We start from the raw sequence: 21709 nt of genomic DNA on the forward strand, positions 1-21709 counted from the left end.
TGGCAACCCCCTTTCCCATTGATTAAAGAGTTTCTTCACACCCAGAGGCCTTTGTGGCAGACCCCCTTCACCAGCATGGCCCGACCTGCAGAGGGACTTGATTCCCACCGCTGGGTCCAGGCTCCTTTGCTCCTCCAGCGCCTCTGCAGATTGCAGGTCTCCCCACATTAACATTGAGTTTGATGCAGGTCACGTGGGCGCTGAAATGACTGACCACAGCCGTGACGCCTCATGTGTCATAAACAGGACTATAGAAGTGAGCACTCGGAACTATGGCACACACTCAGATTTTATTAATTTAAAATATCACTAATTTAGATGACATAAAATGAATAAAATATTACAATATAAAATAATTTAAAACAATTACTATGGTCGACCATAAAACTAATGCAGCAAGAAATAGGGATTCCAATAGTATGTAATTCAAAGTGATAAATAAATAAATGAATAAATTGACTAATCGTCTTGTGCTGAAATATAAACTTGATTATAATAAAAATATATTGATGAACATAGTGAGAAAATATATATATATAGTGACTTGTTGTGAACAATAGTTGAAATCCAGCGCGTAATAGCGCAATTTGCTGAAAATATTCGCTGAGTAAAATTCCTGTGGGGAATGGATAAGTCCGAGTCTATGGTGTGAAACACCACCACACAGAAAAGCTTGGCTATAATTTTATGCAGTCCCGTAATAAGCTCAGCTGCAGTCTTACCTCTGCCTGGAAGGAGCCGTCCGAGATCTGGTCTCGTATATTCAGGCGAAGTTTCTTGAGGGCGCTGAGCAAACTGCTATGTACGCCGCTCTGTCTCCACGGATTCCACGCTGATATCACTCAAGTCTCGTGATGTTTGGAGCGGGACTTTCGTCTCGTAGCAGCGCTTACTCGGATATCCCGGACAATATTATCGGCGCGAAGAAGCAGTTATTCATAGATCTTTTTAAAGCATGGCCATGCTAAAAGTCCTTATTACGGAGGTAGTTGCGGAGTGTCTGTTACCCAGACGCGTTTCGGGATATTCCAATCCCTTCTTCAGTGGTACCTCCTGCAACTCAAACCTCCTTTTTTATAAGCGTTCCTCGGGTCCTGCATAAACTCCGGTTGTTGTAATCCAGAATAGGAGTGTCCAAAGTCAATTTCCGCCATGATGCGGTTTTGATGCGTTTGTATTGCGGTTTTTTATATATATAGATGCGTTTTTTGTAGATTTACATTCTAAATCATATATTCAATACATAGACCCCAATTAGAATAATAAAAATGCTTAATCTCCAGTTAGAATGATAAAAAATGCTAAAAAATATTCTAAAAAATACACACTAGTCAATATACATAGGACTTAGTGTAAAATAATGTTAAAATGCAGCACAATCTTAAACATATAAGTAACATAATGCATGGATAAAGCATAGGTAGAGCAGAGAACTAAGTTGTCATGTCACTGGGTCACATGACGCATGGGGAACAAATCACCGCTGTGGCTAGTAATGGGCTGCAGCATCCACGTCAAACCTGATGAGATGGGTAGGGATTGGGTCAGTATGATTCTGTTCACAGGTCTGGCCATGCTGAGGTGGGGGGAAGGCCCTTGGGAGTGAACAACCGCTTTAAAGGCCTTGGCCGGCTATATATATTGATCACCTATCCTCTGTATAGGTCATCAATATCAGATCGGTGGGAGTCCGACTCCCGACACCCCCAGTGATAGGCAGCTCCATGCTAGCACTACTTCCTCTTCATTACAATGCTCTTGGTCTTTCCTGCCTCCTACAAACGGCTGATAGTCAGGGGTGCCGAATGTCAGACTCCCACTGATCTGATATTGATGACCTATCCTGAGGATAGGACGTCCGTATATATGGGCGGACAATCCCTTTAACATTCACTGCATATACAGGCAGATAAATCAGTAGTTGGTGAGGGGACAGGGCAAGCATTCCACCGGCTTAGTTTGGGGCAAATCTGTATTCTTATTATGACAGTTGGTACAATTGTCCTACAGACCTCTGCTAATAATTTTCTGCTTTTCAAGGGATTATTCCTTGAATCATTTTTATATTAAAAGTACTTAAATACTGGTAAAGCAAGTTTGTCGGCAGTTCTGACCATGATCTACTGCTGACAGCACTAGGTAGGGGCTGAGGAGAGGAGGATAAACGCGCCTTTTGTGGAACTTTTATCAATAGGAGTATTGTGAATATGAAGTTTTATTCTGCAGATGCTTCTCCTGCAAGTGCCAAGCAGGCGGAACATAACTATGAAGTGCTCTCTACATTGAGCTACTTCACAGCCCCTCCCCTCAGCCCTTTAGTGACGGCTGTGAAGCTCAATGTAGAGAGCACCCCGCCTCCTTGGCACTTGCAGGAGCAGCATCTGGCAGAATAAAGGTTCATATTCACATTACTCCTAGTGATAAAAACAAAGTTTGCCCTGCTCTCACCAGCCCCAACCTAGTTTCACATGAAATGTAAGGATGTTATATTACTAAAAAATGTTATGTTCTGCTTAAATTCATTTTAGGTGGCAAAAAATCTCAAATTATCTGTCAGCGAATGTAATCGCTCCTGACGGCCTGACCAGTGCATTAGATCCACAGGAGTTCTGGAGAGGCTCAGTGGAGATCAGCGAGCAAAAGGTATGAGGTTTTGTTTTTAAGGTTATTATGCAGCCCTATCATGGTGAAGGGGGCTGCTCAGTGTGTGTATCCCTGTACCATAGGGGGCAGCACTATACCGCCAGCCTAAACATGCTTGTAGGTGACACAGCGCCCACTGATTTGCTCTACCTGCAAATTGCATGCCACAGATTTGCACTCTGACATTTTTGAAGGTGTCTCAAGTTATAATGGCTTAGAAGAAGTGGCGCGCTCTTTCCACCATGCAGTTTGTTGCATATAAAGAGGGCCTGTCCCCTCTCCTGACGGGTCTGTTTTAGTAACTACTTGTATTCTCCATGTGAAAACAATTCTGAGGCTTCCATGTAACTATGTTTTTCCATTCCTTCAGTATTCCGGTTATAAGTTTAGGAATACATTTCTCACTGTGTGTTCCCATTCTTCTTGTCGAAGGGTTGTTTCTGCACGGTTTGCCGCTGATTGGACAGTGTGCGACTGTGCAGGGTCACCCCTCTGACTGGTAACACCCAGCTGGCAATTTATTCATAAGCGACTAGTAGGAATAATAGAAGAAAAGCACAATACACAGTTATAAAGAAAAGATGCTTTAGAATTGTCATTTCATGTGGAATACAACTATTTTGTAACGCAGACACGTCGGGAAAAGTGACCGGACCTCTTGACGCTGAAGAAGCAACATGATACGGAATGGAAAGCTGTCAATTCCATGCAGTTTTATTTTCCCACTATATGTGCTTTTGAATACTCCACCCAAATGTAGTGAATTGTAGATTGTCCCAGAATAGAGACGTGTCTGGTGTCAATCCAGCCTCAAGACCCCCGCAAACTTTAGGTCAAACATGCGCACTGTGGGACTGCTGAAGATGGCGGTGTACAGGGCAGCAGTGTATAATATCCCACTGTTTCTTTTGGAGACCCCGTTCTCATGATCAGTGGTCGGATTCACATCAATCAGACACTTATCACCTATCCTGTAGGTTGGTAATAAGTTGTCATTCAAGGAAACCCCTTTAAGTACCTTGGTATGTAACCCTTTAAAAAAAAATCACTGGATGAACAACGCATTTAAAGGGGTTCTCCGGACATTTGGACTAATTGGGGCATGGTGCTAATCTGTGGAGGAAACTCTTTTACATAGCACTTGCCCTTGCTCGCTCCTCCCATGGTGTCGTCCCCGTATACTCACCCCCCTGTTCAGCTGCATTATTGTCAGTGCAGCCATAAAGGAAAGGAAGTGGCCACATCTGGTCGGGACCAGGGTGCGAGCTTAGTGCAGCTTAGACTGTGGCATCGGGGGAGCAAGGTGGGGCAAGTCCTATGTAAAAGAGCTTCCCTGCACAGGTTAGCACCATACCCTAATTAAACCAAAGGCTCGGAAAACCCCTTTAAGAAAAACACAAATTAACGTGTATTTTTTATTTTATTTTTTCCCTCCTCAGTTTACTTCGGAGGTGGAATTCCAAGACTTCTGCATCAGATCTTGCTGTGATGTCGGTTCTCAGTCACGTTTTCTCAAACTGAACGATGTGTGTAAAAATCAGCACGATGGAAACCAAAAGTCCTTGCTACCAGAGGTAAGTTTTCTGTAGGGTTGTAGCTTTCAAGTAAATAAAACCTGTCTTTGCAAAAGATGTGTCACTTTGGGGTATGGCGTGAGGTAATGGGGGTGATTACTGTATGGAGGGGCTGTGTCACCCAGATGTCCTGTGGGCTGCCCTGTCTGAGAGTGGAATATGATAGAGGGGGAGAGGCTGAGCGCTGTGATCTATAGGTACATGTGATCTGGTGCAGGATTTCCTGGCAGGACTCCGAGGAGAGAGAGTCCTGATTCTTCCTCCCACATAGTGATTGACAGCCGTCTATGTACACAGTAATACGGGGACAGCTGTCAATCATCGTGTGTCAGTGGAGTAATCCGGACTCTCACTGTCTCTCCTAAGGCCCCCTTCACACGAGCAAGTATTCCGCGCGGGTTCAATGCGTGATGTGAACACACGGAATCTGGAGCCATTCATTTCAATGGGTCTGTGTACATGAGCGTTGGTTTTCATGCATCACTTGTGCGTTGCGGGAAAATCGCAGCATGTTCTATATTCTGCGTTTTCCACGCAGCCCTGCCCCTATAGAAGTGAATGGGACTGCGTGAAAATCGCATCCGCAAGCAAGTGCGGATGTGATGCTTTTTTGACTGATGGATGTTACATTTATTACAGTGGCTCAGCCTGGATGATTGATCTGGTGCATGGCAAGATACTTTTGTTTGCATTGCAAAATATGAACAGGGGGGGGAATTATGATTGCATTTTACTCATTTAGGGTTAAAAATAAATATTTCAGGTGTTCTATATTAAAATAAAATGCTAGCAGTTTTTGTCCTACAGGGTTAAATTTCAGCCTTGCTGCCAAGTAGCTCCACTTCAGTTTTGGGGCTCATTCACATGACCGTAGGCCACCCATGCTGCGGACCCCACGTTGCCTTCACACGACTGTTCTCTGTCCAGCAAACACGGACCTTGTGTCAGTCACGTCTCCTGGACCAACTGAGAATTTATGATGCAGCCAGTTCCAATCTGATCAGGGGTCTATTGTACTGTGCTCACGTGATGTGAGTACATTGTGATAGACCTACCATCAGATAGGAACTGACTGTATTATAAACCACAATGATGCAGTCAGTCCAGGTCAGGGGAATTCCTGACAGCTCCAAAACACTAATTTCCTCCATATTCTTATCATTTTGCTAAGAATTTAGCTGTAATGAGTGTCTATGAGCTGCCAGGAGTCCAGCGATAAGGGCTATACGTAAGTAAATAGGGCTATGAATAAAGAGCAGCTTTGCATCACCCTAGTGACCTACATATATTTGTAGTCCAGACGACTGAGCATGCACTTTAGCAATTTATTATATATTTTTTTAATTTTTTTTCCCCTTTATGTTTTCACAGGTTTTTCATTACTATGGGTCGTCCCTGGAGTTCATACAGATGGTGTCCTTGTCAGAACTACCTCCTTACTTCATATCAAGCTGTGTCTATGAGCTGTATCCTTTTGTGATTGTGGCAAGGACAACACATGCATGCTTGGCCAAGTGTGTATGGGAAGTTGGGAGGAATAGCCCCTCAGTGGACAGCTATTGAAGGTGTATGAAGGGGCACTTTTTGGATGGTAGGGGGGTTCCTGTTGTCCACCCCCTGCAATGCAATTGCAGATTTCTCATGGATTTCCATGGCTTTCAAGGGTGAAACTGAGCCCCATAAATATTACGGAGGTCCAATAGATGGTGCCATATAACTGTGTCAATGGAAAAATGAATCTGATAGGAGCTGTCAAAATTCAAGGCAAAAAAAAAAATTGTATTGTGTCCTTAAAGGCTATGGACGACTTTGACAAGGGAAAAAAGATTTTTACATGTTAGTGGTTGCTTTAATTCAGTGTTAACCTTTACACCCCTTTATATACAGTTTACAATCTGCTCCTAGTTTCAGACTTTCTCATGTGAACGTGACACTCTTGGTAATACATCGTAGATATAAGGTCTGTGTATCCAGGATGCTACTGTCTTCACTAGCTTTAATCTATCAGCACAACTTCATTCCTAGAGCGGTTTCCCCTTTTGTAACTCATGACAGATCTGCTCCTTAAAGACAGGGATGCTGAGTGCTCCAAGCAGAGTTTGCACAGGCGATCTGGTTTCTTGCTACACCTGTACACCGCTTATGTAAATCCTCTGCTGCAAACTGCTTTGTGGGTGTTCTACACCCCCCCCCCCCCCCCCCCCCATATCCACAGCCTGTGTGAGCTGTCCTCTTGGATGTTTTCCCTTCTCCACTCCCCCACCTGTTGCCATCGTTAAAGATTTATTTCCATCTGGGACATTGATGGCATATCCTCAGATACCAGGACCAATCGGCTGTTTTGGGCAGGCATGAAACTATACAGTGGGTGGAAGACTTCATCCATTGCTTAGTTTTCACACCTCCACCAATCTGATATTGATGACCTATCCTATCTTCTGATGTCTGGCATCCATCACAGTCCTTCACTGGATGTATGTATCATCAGAGTATACTGCCGACTAAAGACTCCAGCACCATTTGCACATATCCTAACACTGTTTATATTCAGTACCCCCATAGTGGCTTCTCGCAAGCATGGCCATTCTTGCCGTACTTTTTTCTTTAACATTATTCAGATGTCTTACAAGAAACTCTCTTCAAGGAAAATCAAAGCTGATGTTGGGTCAGCTCTGCTCCATGAATGACAAGGTACCGTGTCTAGAGGAAGTTTCATCAGTGGTTTGCTATTCCGATAAAAACTTAAATAAATAAATAAATCGCTGTACATGACGAGGAAATTTAAGCTGCTTTTTTTTTTTTTTTCCAAAAAAATAAAAAATCTATCTATCTCTATATATCATTGCCACACAGGCTGGTTGTGGTATTGTAGTTCACCCCCATTCCTTTCAGTGGAGCTGAACTGCAATATCGGACACATCCTGTGAGCAAATGTGGCAGTGGTTTTGGAAGAAAGCAGCCGGTCCCAGACACCTCTGTTGAATTTACATATATTGTTGATGGACTTATTCTCCAGTCACATCCTGACCCACATGAGTATATAAGTGCTTTATCCCAAAATTGTTAGAAAATGTGCGAGGCGTCATTTATATGCTGCGATTGTCTTTCCGTCATGGCATGCGGAGCAGAACTTATCCGGCACGACCCACAATGCAAGTCAATGGGGATGGATTTGTTTTGTTGACTTTCAATGGTGTTCATGACTAATCCGTCCTTGCCATGTTACAGATAATACAACCGGTTCATAACTGATGCAGATGGTTGTATTATCAGTAACGGAAGCATTTTTGATGAGCCCCCGACATATCCAGCAAAAAACGCTAGTGTGAAAGTAGCCTAAAAAAATATCCCTGCCCTTCTTCTCTTCATTTGTCTCACGATTAATACAATAAATATATAAAGAAATCTTCTGTGTCCCAGGATCTCCACCATGTCCTCCCTCCTCCTACCTATTGTCCTGTCCCTGGCTGAAAGACAGCTGGCTGCAGCAGGAGCCTCCTCTGCCTTGTCTGTATGCTTCGGCTAGACAAAGTCCGAATTCCATGATATCTTTACTTAGAAATGCTCATCGTTTTCTTACACGTATGCCTTCTCTTCTTCCTCAGGTAGGGGCTATATTTATGCTCTCCTGCAACGTCTGCAGCCATCCTCTGCCACCTGCGCTCCAGCGTAGCTCAAAGAAATGGAAAGATTATATGTCCAGAAAGCCAAAAGAAATCCAAGGTCTGTAATTCTGAAAGCACATATTCACCCGGAACTTCATACTGACCATCTTATTGCAGGGCCATGTATTCTACCATATTTAGGCCTCTTTCACGTCACGCATCGCACCTGCACTGAATCCTGACACATTCATTTCAATGGGTCTCTGTACATGGGCGTTTTTTGTCACGCATCAGTTCTGCGTTGCGTGAAAATCGCAGCATGTTCTATATTCTGTGTTTTTCACGCAGCCCTGGCCCCATAGAAGTGAATGGGGCTTCAGTAAAAAACACATTGCATCCGCAAGCAAGTGCGGGTGCGATGCGTTTTTCACTGATGGTTGCTAGGAGATGTTGTTTGTAAACCTTCATTATTTTTATTTTATTTTTTTTTTATCACGTGCTTGAAAAAAAGCATCAAAACGCATTGTACCCACACGGAAAGAACGCAATTGTAGACAAAACTGACTGAATTTGCTTTCAGAATGGTGCGAGTTTCACTGAACGCATCCGGACCTAATCAGTCACGCTCGTGTGAAAGAGGCCTTAGAAATTTTTTTTTTTTATTCTTCTATTTTTTTTATTTTTTTTTTTAAGAATCCATAAAAGAATAAAATGGCCAATGCCGTATCTGTGAGCATTCGTTCCTATTAGCGCTGTCCTGGAACACACTATGTAGAAAAGTTTGTCAGCCATACAGTGCACATCAGTTTCCATATTGCACATGTATTACAGGCAGAGGCCTTGATCAGAACAGGGATGTCAAACTCGTGGCCCTCCATCTGTTGCAAAACTACACCTTCCATCATTCCCGGACAACTTGCAGCTATCGGGGCATGTTTGGAGTTCACCCTGCAAAAATTTTGCCCTCGCATAGCACTGTAGACAGAAATATGAAAAACTTATGGGTGTTAGAAAATGGGGATGCAAAGAAAAGGTTTTTATTTCTTTTAAAGTAGTAAAACAAAATAAAAACGAAACCTATTTGGTATCGCCGTAATCAGTGATCTGCAGAATAAGGACTTTGTCATATTTAACGCACAGTGAACGTCTTAATATGCAAAGATATGGCACTTCCATGAAAAAAATGCAACATTGTCCCACAAAAAAAAGCCCTCAATTTGAGAAGTTGTAGCTTCTGGAAGTTAGAAAAGAAAAAATGAAAACGCAAAAACAAAATGGGCCCAGTCCTTTATGGGTTAAGCCCCACCTCTCAGCCATTCCACAGCCAAAACTGGAACAGATCCGCAGGCGGTTAAACTGCTGGGTTCTCTTCGGGATTTCTACCGGACTTTTTGTTTCAGTAAGTCCTCACACACACGACCGTTGATCCGCAAATTGCAGAACGCACACTGACGCCATCCGTGTTTTGCAGAACGGCGCGGACAGCCATTAATATAACTGCCTATTCTTGTCCGCAAAACAGACAAGAATAGGACAGGTTATATCTTTTGCGGCCCCATTGAAGTGAATGGGTCCGCATCTAAGCCGCAAAAACTGCGGTTCGGATGCGAACCAAAATTATGGTTGTATGCATGACGCCTAACATGCAGAAAATCCTACATATTGACATAAAGTGCGGATAAGACTCTCTCCTGGTTATTTTTATCATTCATTTAAATTTTTTTGTGAGTCCCATCCTATCCCATGTGTTAGGCCTCATGCTTATGGAGCCCATAGATCTATTTTGGGTCCTTACTTATACCTGTGTGTGTCACAGATTTGAAAAAACTGATTCCATAAATGTTGTATTATGGTGGTATTGTCCCCTAGAAGCATTGCTGTACGGAGGTGCCATATGGCAGCACAATGCTGATGGGAGCAACAAAATGAACTTTTGCTTGTTATGTCCCTGCCACATGATGATGTCAGTGTAAACCTTCAGCTCCCGCTCGGTACGTGTTGTCCAGCGCTGTAATATACATGAAAGGATTTCGGCTGCACACTAAGGATGATTTGTCAACCGCTGGGAATCTGCTCTCTGTATTCTGCTGGAAGCCAACATTATTCTGTTTCTTTAGCTCCAGGGGTCGAGCTGAAAGGCGAGTACTGCAGCTACTATTTCCTAATTCAGGGGAAGGACAATGGAGTCTGCAAGGCGACAATGCTTCATTCCGCCGGTCAGATTAATGGCGCAGCTTCTCTTGTTTTGTTGCATCGACGCCTTCGGGATAAGCCCAACACAGATGGATCAAGTAAGAATACTCAGTTTTTTATTTGTCTTTGTTTAGTAGTTAACCATTGATAATCTCAGTCTCCATAGCATTTAATCTAGGTCAATAGGAGTATAGCCAAGTCTCAAAGGGTTATTCCAATTTAAAGGGTTTCTGTTATCACAATTTTTGCTATTAAACAAGCTGACCTTATACATGTGCAAGTGTCACCTGAATTTAACTCCATTTTTTTTTTTTTCAGTGTGCCCCTGTGTTTGTGCAATTACGGTATAACTTTTATTATATGCAAATTACCCTCTGGGAGGCGGGGGAAGGCGTTGCACCTGCTCCTAGAATTTCCGTTCTCCCACCTCATGTCACGCCCTTCTACTCTTGATTGACAGGGCCAGGCCAGCTTTGGTCTCCTCCTGCCGGGGAAATCTCGCACCGATGCCCACCCATTTAGTATTCGGCAAAGGCGCCGTGAGGGAAGTACACTTGCTGGCTGCCTCGCTGCTCCTGCTCCGACTACTGAACGGGACACCGCAGGCGCGAGATTTCCAGGGGCCGGCAGGAGGAGACTAACGCTGGCCTGGCCCTGTCAATCAAGAGTAGAAGGGGCGTGACATGAAGTGGGAGAACAGAGCCTCCAGTACAATGTGAGGCTAATTTGCATATAATAAAACCTATAATTGCACACAAAAAAAAGAATAGCAGAGTTAAATTCAGGTGACATTTGCACATGTATAAGGTCAGCTTGTTTAATAGCAAAAATTGTGGTGACAGAAACCCTAGCAAATAGTGTGTGTGTGTGTGTGTGTGTGTGTGTGTTTGTTTTTTTTTTTTTTTTTATATAAAGTCTAATGAAAAGTTATACAATTTTCTGATATACTTTCTCTATCAATTCCTTTATGCTTTTCAAGATATCTGCTTGCTGGCATTCTGCAGAGGTCTTCATTATTTAAAGGGGTTGTCTCATCATGGACAATGGGGGCATACCGCTAAGATATTTATTTTATGCACTTATATAGTAGCGCTGACATATTCTGCAGCGCTTTACAGACATTAGCATCGGGCTGTCCCCAATGGGGCTCACAATCTAAGGCTAGGCCCCTATTGTCTTATAGGTGTGGATCCCACCGCTGGGACCCGCACCTATGTTGAGAACGGAGCTCCGCAAGGTGGTGGCTGGAGGACGGCTCCCCATAGAAGTGAATGGGAGCACACTGTGCATGCGTAGCCTCCGCTCCCATTCATTTCTATGGGGCCGACTGAAATAGCCAATCCAGCGCTCAGCTGTTTTCACCGGCCTTCGTAGAAAATGAATGGAGGGCGGCTGCGCATGCACAGTGTGCCCTCCTTCACTTGCTGGGCTCCGTTCTCGATATAGGTGCGGGTCCTAGCTGTGGTACACATACCTATAAGACAATGGGGGCATATCCTAGCGATATGCCCCCATTGTCCACGATGGACACACACAAGGTCATCATAAGGCCCATACAAGCATCATAGACACCTGTACAGGCATTTTTACACTTTTCTACACAAGATATTTTTTTTGGGGGGTCTGGACCTCTGTATTGGTGCAGCCAGTTCAGTCTGTTCAGTGCCTGCCGTCCTCGCCATTAACCCTGGCGTGGTTGGCATGAACTGAACAGCCCTCGCACACACTGTGCTGATACAGCGCTCCTCGGGAGCCCAGCACTAACTGAAGCCAGGCTCCTGCTGTTAAGGCCAGCATCGGACATAACTCTTCTGCCATCCGCTTAACTCTCTAGATGCTGCATTGTATAGCAATCGCTGCCATGGCAGCTGGGGGCCTAACAAAGGCCCCGGACTGACATGACTGTATGTCTATTAGCAGCATAGCAGACTGCCTGTCATAGTGATGAGGTACGCTAGTGCATTGCAGAACCCATGTCTCCTAGTGGGACTAAAAAGAAGTTGTAGGTTAATTCCATAAAAAGTGGTTTTATTTAGTAAAAGTGGTTAAAAAAAAAAAAAAAAAAAAAAAAAAAGCTACATCAGAGCAAAAATGCAAGTTCTGACTTTGAATGCAGAGACATAACGAGATGTGCTATTATTGCGTAAAAGTAGTAAAAAGACGCACACAACTTCGCATATTTTGTATTGCAGTAATAGTACTACCTATAGAATAACAGTAACACACTAGTTATGCAGCACCATGAACATCATAAATGTGAAGTGAAAAAAAACTAGGGCAGAATTTTTTTTCCCCATTACACCCCGAAAAAGTAGGAAAAAATAAAAATATGTACTCCAAAATGGTGTTGCTAAAAAAAAAAAAATACAATTCACATGGTAAAAAGCAAGCACTCAGAAAATTAAAGGTATAGCTGGGGAAAAACTGAGTCTTATTTCATACTATTCCTTAGCTGAAAATACTCAAAAATGCCAGCAGGAGTATTTTTACTCTTTTAGAAAAAACGTATTGCGACCTCTGTACAGATGGTGCTTATTTGGTAGAGCGCCTGTGTGACGATTGGAGGACTAGGACAAATGTTTATCCACTAAATGAAAAGAAGAGGCTTCTATTGAATGACTTGACACCTGCTTGGGATTGATACAGGAAGCATGACTGAATAGCATGTATTTGATGAGAGTGGAATACCCCTTTTTAAAGTAAATCTGCACCTTTCTACATGATGTCATTCTTCGCTCCAGTATTTGGTGCAGATTCATTTTTTTTAAACTCTCATTAAAGGGGTTCTCTGAGATGATTTAAACACCTCAGACGAGCTCCTGAACGGTCTGAAATAAAATGTTATGCTTGTTTATTTCTCCAGCGCTGATCTCTGCGCTGCCATTCGGCTTGTTTTACAGATTGAAGAGTTGATGTACCGGTATACGGGATGTGTGACCGCTGCAACCCGTCTCTGTCCTCAGCAGCCTACTGCTTAGGCTGGGTTCAGACCTGAGCGTTTTACAGCGCGTTCCTACGCTCTGTAAAACGCTCAACAGGCAAGAACCAATGATTCCCTATGATCGCGCTGTAAAACGCCCGATGCCCCAAGAAGTACAGGAGCATTTTTGGGGCGTCTTGTCGCACGTTCCCGTGCATAGACTTCAGCGGGAACGCGCGACAATGGGCGTTCGCTTGTCTCTGTGTACGCGATTGCAAACGCCCATACAATCGCGCATACAGAGCATACGTTCAGTACGCTCAGGTCTGAACCCAGCCTAAGGCTAGTGAATGGCTGCAGCGTTATGTGATCACTGCAGCCAATCCAAGAGCCAGGACATTTACTTTTCTCACTCGATGTGGCCCTTTGCGGGCTTGTTTTTCGTAAAAGCATTTTGGGATACTTATTAGTTATTGAATAAGGCCTCATGCACACGACCGTATGTATTTTGCGATCTGCAAAAAATACAGATGACGTCTGTGTGCATTCCGTATTTTGCGGAACGCACCAGCTGGCCTCTAATAGAACAGTCCTATCCTTGTCCGTAATGCGGACAATAATGGGACATGTTCCATTTTATTTGCGGAAAGGACATACGGAAACATAACTTCTTGTTTTGTTTTATTTTTTGTTTTTTTGCGGACCCATTGAAATGAATGGTTCCGCATACAGTCTGCAAAAAAAAGAGCAGACACGGAAAGAAAATACGTTCATGTGCATGAGGCCTACATTTATTTTTTATTTAATTTTTCTTCCAGACTTTAGTGCATTGAAGACTCTCCCACATTACCATGGTGATCACCTTATGAAGAGAGAAAAATGTTTGGCTGAAGCTCAGGCTTTAGTTGTCAAAGAATATCTCCGTAAGTATGGAATGAACGCAAAACAGAATGTACCAAAAATGTGTACATGAGGTGCGCCAATTATACAGTATTATGTGGGTTTTGTTGGTATATAAATCATGTGGCAGCAGTGATACGGCATAAGGGTTGCTGAGCTTCATGGCTTTTATCATATAGAATTTATTACAAATATTGGATTTCTACAAAACTTTTAATGCAGTCATGTCTCGGATATGTAAATGATTATATGCTATCCCCATTGCCTTATTAAAAAGGCTCTCAGAGGATACTTTTGGGTAGTGTACCTTTTGGTAAGAGATCATTGACTGCTAGACAAATTCTACGACTCATTTCAAGACATTTTGCCCAGTTAACAGACTTTGAGAGGGGGCACGTCATTGGACTGAGAGAATATATATACATTCTATCTAATATTTTTATTTTTTAATTAAATGTAATGGGACTACCTTAAACCACATCCTTCTCTTACATTTGCAGTTTTCAGTGAAAAACGCAATGTTGAAACATAAATTTCATGTAAAATCTGCAATCACAGTTTTCCATAGAAGCTGTTTGTTGGATGTAAATGAGAGCAATGTAAAGTTAACTTTTTGGTTTTATCAATGTTGCCACGATATTAACTTAAAATTACATAATAAAGGCATCTTGGGCATTTTTTATTTGCTTTTCAAGAAAGACAAGAAGCTGGCCAACCTGTTAACTCCTTAAAAGCCTTGCTAAAGCTTACCCGGGAAAGTGTGCTGAGAACATTTGAGAGCAAACTAAGGAACACAGACTTCAACCAGGACTTGAAATCAAGTCTATATAGAGCGCCCCCTTCAGGTAAGTGCCATGTACTAAGATTATTACTATTTTGTAGCGTTGGTGTGCTTGAGTTAATAAAAAGATGATTATCCTTAATAGCGATTACCATTCAGAGAGGTCAATTATTAAATTTTATGTAAACCCTAATAGGGATAAGCTAAAAAAAAAAAGCTAATTATAACACTGGCACAAAGCTGGAGGAAGATTGCAGAATCGCACCATTGACAATAGGTGATGAACACCGCTTATTTACTCCCCTTCCCTGCAAAATGACTTCTTCCTCCTCACTCTACTTCTCAGGTTACCTTTAGGGAATGACCCCCACCAACGCTTATCCCTCCATGCGCGCATCTCCTGTCGGGGGCGTGAACGGAGGCCCTCCGTGCCCACAATACCTTCTTCCTACGAGTCCCTCTCTATTATTGCGGCGTTCCAATCCTGTCCTCTGCCCCGGCTTCTCTGCGGCCTACTCCGGCTCCCCATGGGCTCTTCCCGGCCGGCCTCTCCGTTCTGCCGGGGTTCCTAGTGCCTGCACCGCTGTATGGAAGGGAGGGGGGCGAGCCTGCGCTTCCCCGTGTTATAGTGCAGTGCTGACACCATTTTGCCGGCAGGGCTTGAAGTGCTCTCCGCTTTCCCCACCTTCCTCTGTGTCCTGGTGCGAATTCTTAGCGCCTTTTCTACGCTCCTCCCACCGCCTGCTTCAGGAAGACCTCTGCGGGACGCTGATCCAGGGCACCTTTGGACAAGCTACATTGAGGGACACAGGCTGGGTAAGATCTGTCTTCCCTTCCTACAGGCTTTACCTACCCCCTCATCCTCTCAACTATGGTCGTCCTCTCCTATAGTTGACCCGCCAGTATCCCGCTTGGCAAAGCATACCACTGCCTGTAGTGGATGGGTCTTCCTTCTCTGATACTAGGGATACATTTTTTTAATTCTTTGCAAAATCATCCTTTGAAGCAATGGGCACTGCACTGTGACTGTTTTTTGCGTCTACATGGGTGAACAAAGCTATGGGTCGGCAAAGAAACTACGTCGGGGTCTCTCCTCGGGGGAACCCTCGGAGGAACTTTCCGATATTGCCCTGCAGCTCTCCCATGCCAGTTCTTATATTTGTGAACCCTCTCTGGACGCAGCCAGACTAATTAATGGCCTGCTCGTCAGCCCTTTTTAGTGGCTATTCACCGTATGCCTGGACGAGATTTCTAATGCTACAGGTGGTAAGAGCACTCGTTCACCACAAAACAGGGCACGTTTTAACAAGTCAAAAAGGCGTAGACCTCTTTTTCGGCCCTTTCTAAGTTTTTTTTTCCAGCCCGAAGCAGCCAACCGACAAACCCACCCCAGATCAGAAAGGCAAGCCATCCTTCAAACCCCGTCCTTCCTGGCGTCCCCGTCAACACGGCTCCAAGTCCTATAACCCCAAGACCTCCTCTGCATGGTCTTTAGCACCCTTCGGTCGAGTGGGCAGTCGTCTTCATCTTTTTCGTCATGTCTGGCCGGCTCATGTTTCAGATACCTGGATGAGAGAGGTCATCTCAGACTGTTACAAACTGGAATTCAGTTGGGAATGTTGGAAAATATCTCTGTTCAAGACGTGTGGTCACGCGAGGACCGCTCCCTCCCAATCAACATTCTGGAATTGAGGGCAATTCGTCTCTCCCTGCTTCATTGGACCGACCATCTCCGGGGTCGTCTGGTTTGAGTTCAGTCCGACAACTCCGCGGCTGTCACCAGGGCGGCACCCAGAGCCTAGCAGGCCAAGGATCCCATGACCCTGGCGTACAACGCCCTTGTGATCCCATGGAGTAAGTTCATGTTTCCTTACATGTTACCCCCTCTTCCCCTCATTCTGCATCTGCTCCGGAAAATCAGGTCCGAAGGTCTGCCAGTTATTCTCGTGGCCCCCTATTGGCCGTGCCGAGTGTGACACGCATCCCTAAGTGCCCTCCTCGCCGACGAAACCTGGTTTCTTCCCCTACAGGAGGACCTCTTGTCGCAGGGACCGATCTTCCACCCGAATTTAAGGTCTCTACATTTAACAGCATGGCTGTTGAAGCTGCTGTACTAATGGCTCGGGGTTTCTCTGATGTGGTAGCCCAGACCACGATTCGTGCCAGCTGTCTTTAATTTATTTCTCGTTGACACAACTCTCGTCTTTCCTGCAGTCTGGCATGGACTTGGGGCTGGCTTTTTTTTTTTTTTTCTGCCAAATGTGGCTTCGCTCTCTTTAGTTAGAACCTTTTTGCAGGGAGTTGCACACGCTGCACCCCCTTACCGTCCTCCGTTAAATCCTTGGGATCTTAATCTAGTGCTCAGCGCTTTCCAGTCTTTACCGTTTGAACCTTTGCAGCAGGTGTCCCTTCGCTTCCTGTCCTACAAAGTAGCCTTTTTGTTGGAAATCTCTTCCATCTGTAGGGTGTCGGAACTAGCGGCTCTTTCCTGTCGGTCGCCCTTCCTGATCCTCCATCAAGACAAAGTAGTCCTTCGCCCTGTTCAGTCCCTCCTTTTTAAAGGGAACCTGTCACCAGTTTTATGGTGTCCTAACTGAGGCCTCTTTCACACTTACACGCCGGATCCAGAAAAACGCAAGTGTACTGAAAGCATTTGAAGACGGATCCGTCTTCAAAATGCTTTCAGTGTTACTATGGCAACCAGGACGCTATTAAAGTCCTGGTTGCCATAGTAGGAGCGGGGGAGCGGTATACTTACCATCCGTGCGGCTCCAGAGTGACGTCGGAGCGCCCCATGCGCATGGATGACGTGCCATGCGAACACGACATCCATGCGCCTGGGGCGCCCTGACGTCACTCTGGAGCGCCCCGGGAGCCGCACGGATGGTAAGTATGCTGCTCCCCCGCTCCCCGCTACACTTTACCATGGCTGCCAGGACTTTAGCGTCCCGGCAGCCATGGTAACCACTCTAAAAAGGCTAAACGTCGTGTCCGGCAATGCGCCGAAACGACGTTTAGCTTAAAGGGACACTGACAGGGCCAATAAGCATATTGAGGTATGTATATGGCAGTACAGGTCTTATAATGGGTATTACAATCATATAAGTATCCCCCCTGTCCACATTATACATACAGAAAACTGAAGTTTTATAACCTGCTCCAACGGTCTGCAATCTGCCCAAGGGGCGGCGTTTCACTTCTCTTGCGCCCAGCCAGCCTCCCCCAACTGCCGCTTTGAAGCGCCGCCCAGCTCATGAATATTCAGTTTGCTGGGCGGCTTCTGCGGTCCCCGCTCTGAAGCGCTGCGCTTAACAGTGCCCGGCGCATGCGCCGGATCTTGTGAAGTCCGGTACAGTAAGCGCCGCCCAGCTCATCAATATTCACTTCGCTGGGCGGCGCTTACTGTCCCCGACTTCACAAGATCCGGCGCATGCGCAGGGCACTGTTCAGCGCAGCGCTTCAGAGCGGGGACCGCAGAAGCCGCCCAGCAAACTGAAGGCTGGCTGGGCGCAAGAGAGGTGAAACGCCGCCCCTTGGGCAGATTGAAGACCGTTGGAGCAGGTTATAAAACTTCAGTTTTCTGTATGTATAATGTGGACAGGGGGGATACTTATATGATTGTAATACCCATTATAAGACCTGTACTGCCATATATATACCTCAATATGCTTATTGGCCCTGTCAGTGTCCCTTTAAGGCCGGATCTGGATCAATGCCTTTCAATGGGCATTCATTCCGGATCCGGCCTTGCGGCAAGTCTTCAGTTTTTTTTGGCCGGAGCAAAAAGCGCAGCATGCTGCGGTATTTTCTCCGGCCAAAAAACTTTACGTTCCGGAACTGAAGACATCCTGATGCATCCTGAACGGATTTCTCTCCATTCAGAATGCATTAGGATAAAACTGATCAGGATTCTTCCGGCATAGAGCCCCGACGACAGAACTCTATGCCGGAAGACAATAACGCAGGTGTGAAAGAGCCCTAAGGCTAGGTTCACACCTGAGCGTTGCGCAAACGCGCGTTTTTGTCGCGCATTTTTATGCGCGTTTTTTGTAATAGTAAACGTGCGTTTGACGCGCGTTTGTGTGATTGACTACAGTGTCCTATGGCCACAAACGCGCGTCAAAACGCCCCAAAGTCGCTCATGTACTTTTTTGAGCGTCGGGCGTTTTACAGCGCGATCGTACGCGCTGTAAAACGCCCAGGTGTGAACCATTCCCATAGGGAATCATTGGTTTCTCCTTGTTGAGCGTTTTACAGCGCGTAGGAACGCGCTGTAAAACGCTCAGGTGTGAACCCAGCCTAAGGGCAACATAAATAAGTGACTGACTGATTCTTTTCAAAATGCTGGGTCACTTTCTTTAATTGACCCAGTCAATCTGCCAACATCTTGTATTGAAAAGCGCCAGCTGATAATGATGAGTTATGAATATTAATGAGCTCCTGACTCTTCCCGCCCACCTGCTGCTGAATGACAGTTATTTTCCATATGAACCAGCAGCAGGTGGGCAGGGGAGTGGATATAGCTCTGAATTAAATATACGCTGGACTCCATGACCTCACGCTGGACTCAAATCAGCTCATTAGCATGTGGCATCTTTGTGTGTATATTATGAGGTAACCATCTGTCACACCAGTAAGTGAATACATCTAAGGTACTTTTTAGTAGTTAATGATTGTATATAATTAGATTATAATCAAATATCCACATGACAGGTTCCCTTTAAGATTGTGTCGGCATTCCATCTCAATGAAGAGACCATTCTCCCTTCATTTTGTCCTGACCCGTCTCATCCTCGTGAGCAGTCGCTCCACACACTGCTTTGGTACAAGCCATTCGCATCTATCTGTCGCAGAAGTCATCTTTTCGACGGACGGATTCTCTATTCGTCATTCCAGAGGGGCGGAGACGAGGGCTGGGTGCATCCAAAGCTTCAATTTCCCAATGGATTAGTTTGGCCATTGTGGAAGCGTACCGCATCAGTGACCGGGACCCACCCTTTCGGGTTACTGCTCATTCTGCTCGGTAAGTAGGGGCCTCTTGGGCAGTGCATCATGGGGCTTCGGCCCTTCAGGTAGGCTACCTAGTCGTCTTAACACACCTTTTCCAAATTTTACACCTTTGTGTCTTCTGACGGTTCTCTGGGGAGTCTAGTTTTGCAGACGGCGGTTCTCTGACTGGAGGGTTTCTTGTTATGTCCACCCTTGGAACTGCTCTCTAACGTCCCATGGTCAAGCCTGTGTCCCCCCAATAATACGGATGCGAAAACTAGATTTTTGTACTTAACGTAAAATCTGTTTCTCTTCCGTTCATTGGGGGATACAGCTCCCATCCGTTCTCTTGTTTCTGGCCTATGTTGTTCTTGGTTTGTACAAATACAGTATTTTTCAGTTGTTTTTTTTTTTTTCTGTTAAGACTATGTTTACATTTGTGTTGGTGGCTTTATTCTGAGCCTTCATCCCAGATTCTGTCAAAGACGGCTGACAAAAGCCACATCTTTCTGTTTAAAAAAAAAAAGTGTTGGCCCAAATAAACCACTGACTAAAATGTGGAGTCGGTTTGACTCAGTTCAGTGATGTACAGAATCTGGCACTTTGTTTCAGGAAGTCTATGATTGGGACCCATAGGAGCCTCTTTTACAGGGGAAAAACGGGGAAGGGAGCAGAATGCTAAATTAGTGCTGCATCCCCTTCATATCTCGGATTGGTGGGGGGGCTTGGAGGTCAGACCCCCACTGATCATAAAGTGATGGACTAACTCTTCAACTCAAACATGTTGGACTGTCAAAGATGTATGTAAATGTCATTTGTTTCATTTATTGTATATATTTTTTTCCTACATTCTCATTAAGGCTCTGATGCAAGCTCATTATTTAATATGAAGTCATCTGAATGGCCGGAAAGAAATGTTCTGCAGAATTTGGAAAATTTCGAGAAAATAAAGCAGAGAATTAGGTAAGTGTTTTTATTAAATGAGTTTGCCCAGAAGCAACATTTCTCATCTATGATGTAAAATCACCGGGAGGTCTGACCTTTTGGGACCTCTACTGATCACAGGAACACTGTTCCTGAGTCCCCTGTGTGATTGGAGCTGATGTGTGACCACCACTCCTATTCAATTCTGTGGGACTGCTGAGTGCAGTGCTCGGCCATCTCCAGCTGTCTCCTAGAAGTGAACAGAGCAGTGATTACAGAAGTCGTCTATTCACATCGGGAACTTGTGGATCCAATAGTCCCAATGGACAGACCACCAGTGATCATCCATTTCCCTCCGTTCCTGTGGATAGGTAATAAACGTTCATAGTCCGCCCCCTTTAAGCAGATAACTTTTAGGAATAATACTGTCTCCTACTGGTATAATTTGCTTAGAGCGTAAAGGAGAGAATTTGCTTTAATAAAAAATAACAAAAATGTCCACATGACGTGTATATTGTATACGGTGATGGTGATCTGCCCTTTTATATTGACCGCGCTCTATCGCTGTGTTTCTCTTCAGGGCCTCTATACTCTCCAGTTCAGCAGATCATCTTCTTGGCCGGAAGGACATTCAGAAAGAAGGGATTACTCTCCTGGATGCTAAAGAGTTACTGAAATACTTCACTCCACAAGGTGCAGCAGTTGGCGAGCTCCAGCCTTTGCAGGTTCAACGAGGGTAAAGATCCTATTAATTACATCAGTCCACAATTCTATATAGCGTCTCCAGCTCAGGTGGAAACTTACAAATGGCCTATAACCCTTCAGCCTGAGCTGGGAAACCGTTTGCTATTGGGTATTTTTCCCCTTTTCCTATGCACTTGTTTTGATAGATTTCCAGGCATTGTGGCCATGTTTAAAGTGGTTATCCAATTTTATATTTATTTTAAATTTCCCTCCAATTACAGCAATGTTTTAACGTTTTCATTCCTACTTATTCTAAGATGCTTACCAGGCCACGGCCGCTACAGCTGGCGAGAAATTCATTCTCATGTGCTGTGGGTTGTAGCCAGGCTAGGATCACGTGCACAATGTACAAAAGTGATGTCATAAGTGCCAGAGTATATATTTGGACTAGGAGCGCAGCCACGTCCTGATAAATGAAAGTTATTTCTACTCTTTT

At 44.7% G+C, this 21709-nt stretch overlaps 1 protein-coding gene across 1 annotated transcript in view; it reads left to right on the forward strand.

Annotated features, from left to right (window-relative positions):
- Positions 1–21709, forward strand: part of LOC122938596 (MDM2 binding protein) — a 68521-nt gene that overhangs the window by 10754 nt on the left and 36058 nt on the right. Inside the window, exons 7-16 of the mRNA XM_044294208.1 lie at positions 2529–2643; positions 4083–4217; positions 5589–5683; positions 6836–6908; positions 7823–7940; positions 9940–10113; positions 13754–13858; positions 14531–14680; positions 20466–20568; positions 21110–21265. Of these exons, the coding sequence (XP_044150143.1) occupies positions 2529–2643; positions 4083–4217; positions 5589–5683; positions 6836–6908; positions 7823–7940; positions 9940–10113; positions 13754–13858; positions 14531–14680; positions 20466–20568; positions 21110–21265 (1224 nt within the window). The remainder of the gene's footprint in view (positions 1–2528; positions 2644–4082; positions 4218–5588; positions 5684–6835; positions 6909–7822; positions 7941–9939; positions 10114–13753; positions 13859–14530; positions 14681–20465; positions 20569–21109; positions 21266–21709) is intronic.

This window comes from Bufo gargarizans, chromosome 5 (genome assembly GCF_014858855.1).
Source record: "Bufo gargarizans isolate SCDJY-AF-19 chromosome 5, ASM1485885v1, whole genome shotgun sequence".
In the NCBI taxonomy this organism is placed as follows: Eukaryota; Metazoa; Chordata; class Amphibia; order Anura; family Bufonidae; genus Bufo; species Bufo gargarizans.